Source organism: Passer montanus, unplaced genomic scaffold (assembly GCF_014805655.1).
Source record: "Passer montanus isolate IOZ18808 unplaced genomic scaffold, ASM1480565v1 scaffold239, whole genome shotgun sequence".
Classification (NCBI taxonomy): domain Eukaryota; kingdom Metazoa; phylum Chordata; class Aves; order Passeriformes; family Passeridae; genus Passer; species Passer montanus.
Window position 1 is genome coordinate 1 of NW_024367026.1, and position 10,978 is coordinate 10,978.

The 10,978-nt window shown below is 51.8% G+C and overlaps 2 protein-coding genes across 2 annotated transcripts in view; both read left to right on the forward strand.

Moving 5' to 3' along the window:
- Positions 1–401: 401 nt before the first annotated feature.
- LOC120502932 (dystrobrevin beta-like) lies at positions 402–7,754 on the forward strand (the record flags this gene model as incomplete). The annotated part of the gene is made up of 3 exons (XM_039710941.1): positions 402–529; positions 4,262–4,347; positions 6,656–7,754. Coding segments are annotated over 3 exons (326 nt in total), but the record flags the coding sequence as incomplete, so codon positions are not given.
- LOC120502940 (dystrobrevin beta-like) overlaps positions 7,755–10,978 on the forward strand; it is a 71,111-nt gene continuing 67,887 nt past the window's right edge. Inside the window, exon 1 of the mRNA XM_039710960.1 lies at positions 7,755–7,790. The gene's annotated coding sequence lies outside the window, so the exon portion shown is untranslated. The remainder of the gene's footprint in view (positions 7,791–10,978) is intronic.

The window sequence follows — 10,978 nt, forward strand, 5'->3', positions numbered from 1 at the left end:
GCTGTGTCTGTGACTGGGATTTCTGTTTCTCAGTTCCCTGGGCTCTCTCTGGTCAGGTTTTACAATTCCCCGGGCTCACCCTGTGCTGTTTTGCAGTGCCCTGGACAGCCCAGGCCGGCTGGATGAGGAGCACCGGCTCACTCTGGGCTGTTTCTCAGTGCCCTGGGCTCACTCTGGTCAGGTTTTTCAGATCCCTGGGCTGGCTCTGGTCAGGTTTCTCAGTTCCCCGGGCTCACCCCGTGCTGTTTTGCAGTGCCCTGGACAGCCCAGGCTGGCTGGATGAGGAGCACCGGCTCGCTCTGGGCTGTTTCTCAGTGCCCCGGGCTGGCTCTGGGTTGGTTTCTCAGTTCCCTGGGCTGGCTCTGTGTTGTTTCTCGGTTCCCTGGGCTCTCTCTGGTCAGGTTTTACAATTCCCTGGTCTCATCCTGTCCTGTTTTGCAGTGCCCTGGACAGCCCAGGCCGGCTGGATGAGGAGCACCGGCTCATCGCCCGCTACGCCGCGCGCCTGGCCGCCGAGGCCGGCAATGCTGTGAGTGCCCTGTCCTGCCACGGGGGGCTGGGGGACACCACCCAGGGCTGGGGGACACCACCCAGGGCTGGGGGACACCACGGGGGGCTGGGCTCCCAAACCTGCCCGAAATCCCCAATTTCTGCTGGGAACGAGGTCAGGGCAGTGGGGGAGCGGGGAGATCGGCGCTGCTCAGGCTGCAGGGAGAGAAATGTGAGGAGAACAAATCCTGGCCGAGTGCTGGGGGCGGATTTATTCCAGAGGGAAGCAGCCTGGGAGAGGGAAAGGTGGGTTTGTGTTTGCAGCTGCTCGTAGGGGAGGATGAAGGATGAATTTTTCCAGTCGGTGAAAATCAGCCCTGCTGTGACACAAAATGGCCGCGGGAGCACAGCCAGGGTTTGCTGACATTCCAGGGAATATTTGCAGCCTGGGACCCCTGTCGTGGCTGGTTTGCCCACAGGGAGGGAGAGCAGGGTGTGCAGGAGCATCTCCCACGTTCTGGGCTCCCCCAGGGCAGAGGGACGTGGGCAGACCTCTGTGAAACCCTCCAGCCACACTGTGCTGCTGGGACATCTGAATGTGCCACTTCCCCCTCCCCCTGCCCAGGGCTCCCTCCACAGTCACTCCACTCGCCAGGGACGTGGGAATATTGAGGACACAGTGGCAGGTTTCAGGTTTAGGTGGAAAAGAGGAAATTTCCACGTACTCCTGTGAAACCCAGGCTGAGACAGCAAGGGCTGAGTCACTGTCACGCTGGAAGGTGCTGGAAGAGCTCTTAGTCATGGCCTGACTTCTTCTGGTACAAAGTGTTATGAAAACTGGATTGTTTCTGAGGGGACCTGGTTGTTAAAATCCCATAAATCACCTCAAACTCTTGTTCAGGGCCTGAAGTGGAGGCGTTCTCTGGGTGTCCAGGAGCAGCACCTGGAGTTTGCTGAGGCTCCTCAAGCCCTGAGGGAAATCCCTGTTCCCAATCCCATCCCAAAGAGATGCTGGAGCAGTGCCGGGGCTGCTGGGCCAGAGGAAGGAGGGAAAAGGGAATAATGGGGGGTTGTGTGCAGGCAGGGCTCAGTTCTGGGAACCTGGGAGTTGTTCATGGCCCCAGCACTTGCTCCCAGCCCAGAAAAAACGGGGAATCAGCTGGGACAGGAGGATTTGTCACATTCTGGGGGACTCTGAGCTCCAAGGTTTGGAATCCTGGCAGCTCCTCCTTGTTCCCAGCTCCTGTCCTGGCCATGGCAGCCTGGGAATTGTCATGGGGACAGTCCTGCTGAGCTCTGGGACGGGTGACATCCGTGGGGACAGTGTGCCATGGCTTTGGGGAGATGTTTTCTGTGCACTCAGAGCTGGTGGCTGCAGTTTCCATTGGCACAGGGTGCCCAGAGCAGCTGGGGCTGCCCCTGGATCCCTGGCAGTGCCCAGGGCCAGGCTGGGACACCCTGGGGCAGTGGCAGTGTCCCTGCCAGGGTAGGGGTGGCTCTGGGTGGGCTCTGAGGTCCCTTCCCGCCCAACCCAGCTGGCATTCCATGATGCCAAGGTGCTGCTGGCTGGGATGGCTCTGGTCTGATTCCCTGTGGGGTGCAGATTTGGGGGGGCAAAGGGAAAACTGAGCTCTGGGGAGATCCTGGAGCCCCTGGCAGGGCCTGGAGGGGCTCCAGGAGAGCTGCAGAGGGACTGGGGACAAGGCTGGAGGGACAGGGCACAGGGAATGGCTCCCAGTGCCAGAGGGCAGGGCTGGGTGGGAGATTGGCAATGAGGAATTGTTCCCTGGCAGGGTGGGCAGGGCTGGCACAGGGGGCTGTGGGGCTGGCTGCAGGCCTGCATGCAGGGAGGGACTGGGGGGACTGGTGTGGGACTGTCATTGTGTGATTGTGTGAGTGACTCGTGTGGTTTCCGTGTTTTCTGTGATTGGTGTGATTTCTGTGATTACTGTGATTGTGTGGTTTCTGTAATTTCTGTGTTTTCTGTGACTTGTGGGATTGGTGTCAATCAGATTCTGTGATTGGTGTGATTTCTGTGATTCTGTAATTTGTGTGATTTCTGTAATTTCTGTGTTTTCTGTGACTTGTGTCAATCACAGATTCTGTGATTTCTGTGACTGTGTTTTCTGTGATTGGTGTGACTTCTGTGATTTGTGTATTTTCTCTGGTTTCTGTGATTGTGTGATTGGTGTGATTCTGTGACTTCTGTGTTTCGTGTGACTTCTGTGATTTGTGTATTTTCTGTGATTTCTGTGCTTCTTGTTATTTCTGTGATTGGTGTGATTTCTGTGTTTCATGTGATTTCTGTGATTTCTGTGATTGTGTGATTTCTGTGTTTCATGTGATTTCTGTGATTTCTGTGATTGTGTGATTTCTGTGTTTCATGCAAGTTTTGTGAATTCTGTGATTTCTGTGTCTGATTCCCTGTGATCTCTGTGATTTCTGTGTCTGATCCCCTCTGATCTCTGTGGTTTCTGTGTCTGATTCTCTGTGACTCTGTGATTTCTGTGTCGGATCCCCTGTGATCTCTGTGATTTCTGTATTTCTGTGTCAGATCCCCTGTGATCTCTGTGATTTCTGTATTTCTGTGTCAGATCCCCTGTGATCTCTGTGATTTCTGTATTTCTGTGTCAGATCCCCTGTGATCTCTGTGATTTCTGTATTTCTGTGTCAGATCCCCTGTGATCTCTGTGATTTCTGTATTTCTGTGTCAGATCCCCTGTGATCTCTGTGATTTCTGTATTTCTGTGTCAGATCCCCTGTGATCTCTGTGATTTCTGTATTTCTGTGTCAGATCCCCTGTGATCTCTGTGATTTCTGTATTTCTGTGTCAGATCCCCTGTGATCTCTGTGATTTCTGTATTTCTGTGTCAGATCCCCTGTGATCTCTGTGATTTCTGTATTTCTGTGTCAGATCCCCTGTGATCTCTGTGATTTCTGTATTTCTGTGTCAGATCCCCTGTGATCTCTGTGATTTCTGTATTTCTGTGTCAGATCCCCTGTGATCTCTGTGATTTCTGTATTTCTGTGTCAGATCCCCTGTGATCTCTGTGATTTCTGTATTTCTGTGTCAGATCCCCTGTGATCTCTGTGATTTCTGTATTTCTGTGTCAGATCCCCTGTGATCTCTGTGATTTCTGTATTTCTGTGTCAGATCCCCTGTGATCTCTGTGATTTCTGTATTTCTGTGTCAGATCCCCTGTGATCTCTGTGATTTCTGTATTTCTGTGTCAGATCCCCTGTGATCTCTGTGATTTCTGTATTTCTGTGTCAGATCCCCTGTGATCTCTGTGATTTCTGTATTTCTGTGTCAGATCCCCTGTGATCTCTGTGATTTCTGTATTTCTGTGTCAGATCCCCTGTGATCTCTGTGATTTCTGTATTTCTGTGTCAGATCCCCTGTGATCTCTGTGATTTCTGTATTTCTGTGTCAGATCCCCTGTGATCTCTGTGATTTCTGTATTTCTGTGTCAGATCCCCTGTGATCTCTGTGATTTCTGTATTTCTGTGTCAGATCCCCTGTGATCTCTGTGATTTCTGTGTCAGATCCCCTGTGATTTCTGTATTTCTGTGTCAGATCCCCTGTGATCTCTGTGATTTCTGTGTCAGATCCCCTGTGATTCTGTGGTTTCTGTGTCAGATCCCCTGTGATCTCAGTGTTTTCTGCCCCTGCTGAGGCTCTGCTCTCTCCCCATGATTCTGTGGTTTCTGTGTCTGGCTCCCTGTGATCTCAGTGTTTTCTGCCCCTGCTGAGGCTCTGCTCTCTCCCCAGCCCCGTCCTCCTGCAGACCTGCCCTTCAGCTTCGATGCCAACAAGCAGCAGAGGCAGCTGATAGCAGAGCTGGAGAACAAGAACAGGTACAGCCCCCCTGACACAGCCACCCCTCTGCTTCCCCACAGCTGCTCTCGGGCTGTGGCCGCCTCATTAACTCATTAGGTACTCATTAACATTAGTTAATTAGCCGTGGGGGGGAGCTGCCCTGCCCCTGCTCCCCAGGGAGGGGTTGATCTTCTCTAATCTTAAAAATCATCTTGTCCAACACTGAGCACATCCAGCAAAGCTCAGAGCTGGGATATGATCCCTGAAAACCCCAAAGCCCCCAGGCCTGGGCTGATCCCCCAGAGTGGGCAGCAGGGCAGGGGGATTCTGTCAACCAGAGGGTTTCTGTTGCTGCAGAGGCTCTCGGGTGGAGCCCCCAGGCTCTGCTGGCACCCCTGGTGTCCCCATGCCCAGCCCTGTGCCCAGGCACCCTCAGCAGTGGGAACAGGCAGCCCCAGGGCCCTCTGGAGCAGGAACAGCTCAGTCCTGGCCCTGCTGCAGGCTCGGTGCTCTGGCAGGAGCCTGGCAGGGCTTTGGAAGGGTTCCTGGGGCTGTGCCCCAATCCCTGTCCTGCTGTGCCCACATCCCTGTCCTGTTTGTGCCCACATCCCTGTCCTGCTGTGCCCACATCCCTGTCCTGGCTGTGCCCACATCCCTGTCCTGGGGCTGTGCCACATCCCTGTCCTGGGGCTGTGCCACATCCCTGTCCTGTTTGTGCCTACATCTCTGTCCTGTTTGTGCCCACATCCCTGTCCTGCTGTGCCCACATCCCTGTCCTGCTGTGCCCACATCCCTGTCCTGCTGTGCCCACATCCCTGTCCTGCTGTGCCCACATCCCTGTCCTGCTGTGCCCACATCCCTGTCCTGCTGTGCCCACATCCCTGTCCTGCTGTGCCCACATCCCTGTCCTGCTGTGCCCACATCCCTGTCCTGTTTGTGCCCACATCCCATCCCTGTCCTGTTTGTGCCCACATCCCTGTCCATGCCAGGCTGTGCCCCAGTCCCTGTCCATGCCAGGCTGTGCCCACATCCCTGTCCTGGCTGTGCCCACATCCCTGTCCATGCCAGGCTGTGCCAGGGCTCCCCGAGGAGCAGAGCCCCAGGCTGGGCTGGCACTCCAGGGCTGGGAGCAGGGCAGGGTGTGGGGACACCTGCAGTGCCAGCTCAGTGGGGGACAGCAGGAGCGGGCTCAGGGCAGAGGCTGGCAGTGCCAGCCGGGCTCAGGGCTGCGGGCACCCCTGGGGCTGGCTGTGCCCCAGCAGCAGCTCATTCCTGTTTGTGCCAGCGGGAGGTGGCAGCAGACACAGAACTGCGAGTGTCCAGAAACTCTGGAAGGGTCGGAGCAGTCCCACCGAGCCCAGGCACACGGGCAGCAGTCTGTCCAGCCACGGGGTGTGAAGTCACACTCAGCATGTGCTCATGTGTGTTCATGTGTGTGAATTCACACTCAACATGTGCTCATGTGTGTTCATGTGTGTGAATTCATATCCAACATGTACTCATGTGTGTTCATATGTGTGAATTCACACTCAACATGTACTCATGTGTGTACATGTGTGTGAATTCATATCCAGCATGTACTCATGTTCATGTGTGTGAATTCACACTCAACATGTGCTCATGTTCATGTGTGTGAATTCACAACATGTGCTCATGTTCATATGTGTGAATTCACACTCAACATGTGCTCATGTGTGTTCATATGTGTGAATTCACACTCAACATGTGCTCATGTTCATGTGTGTGAATTCACACTCACAATGTGCTCATGTGTGTTCATGTGTGTGAATTCATATCCAACATGTGCTCATGTGTGTTCATATGTGTGAATTCACACTCAGCATGTGCTCATGTTCATGTGTGTGAATTCACACTCAACATGTGCTCATGTTCCTATGTATGAATTCACACTCAACATGTGCTCATGTTCATGTGTGTGAATTCACACTCAACATGTACTCATGTTCCTGTGTGTTCATATGTATGAATTGACATTCAACATGTACTCATGTGTGTTCATATGTGTGAATTCACATTCAACATGTACTCATGTTCCTGTGTGTGAATTCACACCCAACATGTACCCATGTTCATATGTGTGAATTCATATCCAACATGTACCCATGTTCCTATGTATGAATTCACATTCAACACGCTCTCATGTTCCTGTGCATTCACATGTGTGAATTCACACTCAACACGTTCTCATGTTCCTGTGTGTGAATTCACATTCAACACGCTCTCATGTTCCTGTGCATTCACATGTATGAATTCACACTCAACACGCTCTCATGTTCCTGCGCATGCATTCACATGTATGAATTCACATTCCGTTTGTATTTTCAGTGCAATTCCTGCCTGCAAGCCCTCAGACGCGATGCCCAGCGCTCCCCTATCAGGCTCAGGACTCCCTCACCTCTCATTAAATTTCCTTTCCTGCAGTCCGGGAGTTTTCTAGCCCCGCATTAACACACCCCCCATTGTTCCGTTTGTCTTTCCTTTCCACTTTTACCGTTTTTCTGCTGACCTGTCTCATGGCTCCAGTCACAGTTCTGCTTTTCTGCCTTTCACAGCTTTCCCAAACCCCCTGACTGTAGGGATTCCCACAGTTACCTGGGTGCATCTCGGCACTCAGCCTCCCTGTTATCTCAGGGTGATATCTGTCTCTACCCCTCACATTCCTTTTCACTCCATCAGCGCTCTGCATGGTGTGAAAAACGCCAGCCACTTGTTTTAGTGTTAAAAGTTCAGTAGTAATGAAATGGTTATAAAAGCAGTAATAAAAATGAGAGCAATAAGAGTTTGGACAATCAGGGTTAGGACAATAAAAGACAATAAAAACAAAGGTGCCTCTTGCCCCAGAAAGGACCCCCAGTAACAAAGGGTTAACCCTTAAAAGCCTGCTGCACATTCATATATCTCATACATGATGCATAAATTCTTTTCTAACAAAGGGTCTTCTCTGGTTCTTGTCGACTTCTCCCCCTTGATCCTGTTGGCTCCTTAAATTTGGGAAGGAGGTGGAAGAAAATTGGTCTTTTCCAATAAGGAGGCAATAATTCTTCTCTGGGGGATTTTGGTGTCTTGTTTGCTGTTATCTCTGTGCAAAGAATTTCTTGAATATCTCATCCCTTTCTTGAGCTAGTTAAAAAAAGTATCTCACATTGCACAGTTTCTATTTTAACATTTTGTTATAACCTAAAACTACTTAAAAAGATTAATACAATACAACTTTCTAACATAACACATATAACATTAATTGTCATATCTGCAAAGAGCCAAGCATGTAATGTGCACTTTTCACACCATTCAGACCCTTATGCACAGTAAACTTTTCCCCAGAGCAGTTTCCAAGTTCCAAGAGCTCTTTAGCCTGGCTCCTCCTCAGTCCCACCTTTTTAGAGCACGTGGATTCCTGGGGTGCTTTTAGTAATTTTTATCATCAGAACCCCACGCTGCTGGCCGAGCTGCGCCTGCTGCGGTAACGCACCGGGAACGGGGAACCGGGCTGGGATACAGGGGTACCGGGGTACGGGGGTGGGCTACCAGGGAACTGGGATGGGCTACCAGGGCACTGGGATGGGCTACTGGGGAATCGGGATGGGGTACTGGGGAACCAGGGTACTGGGATACAGGGATACGATACCGGGATGGGGTACCGGGGTACCGGGATGGGCTACCAGGGTACTGGGGCATCAGGGTATTGGGGAACCGGGGTACTGGGATGGGCTACCGGGGTACTGGGATGGGCTACTGGGGTACCAGGGGGCTGGGGTACCAGGGAACCAGGGAACTGGGAAACCAGGGGTGAGATACCGGGGTACCAGGGTACTGGGGCACAGGGAACGGGCACCAGAGAACCGGGATGGGCTACCAGGCTACCGGGGCACCGGGGTACTGGGGTACTGGGATGGGCTACCAGGGTACCGGAGGGGGCTACCAGGGTACCGGGATGGGGTACCGGGGTACTGGGGCACCGGGGTACTGGGGAACCGGGATGGGCTACCAGGGAACAAGGGCACGGGGGTACCAGGGAATCGGGGTACCGGGATGGGCTACAGGGATGGGATAGCGGGATGGGAGACTGGGATGGGCTACTGGGATACTGGGATGGGCTACTGGGGTACCGGGGCACCAGGGGGCTGGGGTACCAGGGAACCAGGGAACTGGGAAACCAGGGGTGAGATACCGGGGTACCAGGGTACCGGGGAGCTGAGATACCGGGGTACCGGGATGGGATACAGGGATGGGATACAGGGATACTGGAGTACCAGGGTATCGGGATGGGATAGCAGGGTGGGATACCGGGGTACCAGAGGGCTGGGATACTGGGGTACCAGGATGGGATACTGGGGTACCAGGGTACTGGGATGGGATACTGGGGTACCAGCATGGGATACTGGGGTACTGGGGTGGGATACAGGGATACCAGGGTACTGGGGTGGGATACTGGGGTACCAGGATGGGATACTGGGGTACCGGGGTACTGGGGTGGGATACTGGGGTACCAGGATGGGGTACTGGGGTACTGGGGTGGGATACTGGGGTACCAGGGCACCGGGCTGGGATGCCGGGACGGGAGACTGGATGGGCTGCTGGGATACCAGGATGGGATACTGGGATTCTGGGATGGGATACTGGGATTCTGGGATGGGATACTGGGCTGCGGAGCAGGGCTACCAGACTGCCAGGCTGGGCTGAGAAAACACCTTCACTGCCCTGGGAAAACACCTTTAATCCCTGCTGAAAACACCTTTACTCCTCTGAGGAAACACCTTTACTCCCCTGTGCAAACACCTTTACTCCCCTGTGCAAACACCTTTACTGCCCTGGGAAAACACCTTTACTCCCTGGTGTAAACACCTTTACTCCCCTGTGCAAACACCTTTACTCCTCTGAGGAAACACCTTTACTCCCCTGTGCAAACACCTTTACTCCTCTGAGGAAACACCTTTACTCCCCTGTGCAAACACCTTTACTCCTCTGAGGAAACACCTTTACTCCCCTGTGCAAACACCTTTACTCCTCTGAGGAAACACCTTTACTCCCCTGTGCAAACACCTTTACTCCGGATACCGGGGTACCAGAGGGCTGGGATACTGGGGTACCAGGATGGGATACTGGGGTACCAGGGTACTGGGATGGGATACTGGGGTACAAGCATGGGATACTGGGGTACTGGGATGGGATACTGGGGTACCGGGGTACTGGGATGGGATACTGGGGTACCAGCATGGGATACTGGGGCACTGGGATGGGATACAGGGATACCAGGGTACTGGGGTGGGATACTGGGGTACCAGGATGGGGTACTGGGGTACTGGGGTGGGATACTGGGGTACCAGGGCACCGGGCTGGGATGCCGGGACGGGAGACTGGATGGGCTACTGGGTTACCAGGATGGGATATGGGATACCGGGGTGGGATACTGGGATTCTGGGATGGGATACTGGGCTGCGGAGCAGGGCTACCAGACTGCCAGGCTGGGCTGAGAAAACACCTTCACTGCCCTGGGAAAACACCTTTAATCCCTGCTGAAAACACCTTTACTCCTCTGAGGAAACACCTTTACTCCCCTGTGCAAACACCTTTACTCCCTGGTGTAAACACCTTTATTCCCTGGTGTAAACACCTTTACTCCCTGGTGTAAACACCTTTACTCCCTGGGAAAGGTTTAAGAAAGCACAAAAGGAGACAAGGAGCACAGAGCGAAGGTTTCCAGGGATCTCCAGAGATACTCCTTGGATTCTCTTCCAGCAGCTTCTTGCATATTCACAGGCTCTTATGTATAGTAAACATAATTCTTTTCTTAAATTAATTTACATCTTTTTTTTTAAATTAGTTTATATGTTTTTAAAAATTAATTTACATCTTTAAGACCTGTTTAGTGTGGTTCTTTGGGTCTGTATTTTTAGGGTATGTCTATTCCTTGGTTGTGGTTTTAGGGGTTTTTTATTATTATTATTTGCAGTTTTGGCTCTGGCCCACCCTGTCTTCAGGCAGTGAGTGTTGGTAGTTGCTGTGTTTGCAGTAGGTGTTTTTTCATGTGTTTATTTCATCTAAGTAGCTATTTTAACACAAATATATTAGTTATTTCCCTGTTTTAATTAACAACAAAAATAAAACCCATGTCTTCATAACAAAGTTCCATTAACATTACACATATAAAATTTATTTTCATGTTTGAGAAAAGCCAATATTATAATGTGCAATAATAGCAATTATTATGATTGCTGCTTAGATGAGATAACATCCAACAACCACGTGAAAAAACCACCTCCTGCAAGCACAGCAACTACCAGCACTCAGTGCCTGAGGCCAGGGCGGCCACAGCCAAAGTGGGGCAATGAAAAGCCAAAACCACAAGCAAGGAATGCACCTACCCTAAAACAGCAAAAGAACCACACGAAACAGCCCCTAGAAAATGTAAACTGGTGTGAGGAACAATTATTTGAACTATACGTAAGAGTCTGTGAATAATAATAATAATAATAATAACAATAATGATAATAATAATAGGTTAGAGGGTTTGGGTTTCCAGAGGTTTCTGTCCTTTAAAGAACAGCTCCTGTTCAAATGCCCAAGTTGGATTGTCCACAGTGTGGCAGTGCCAGAGAAACACCGAGGGTGGTTAAAATTTGTTCTATTGATACTGGGGCACTGGGATGG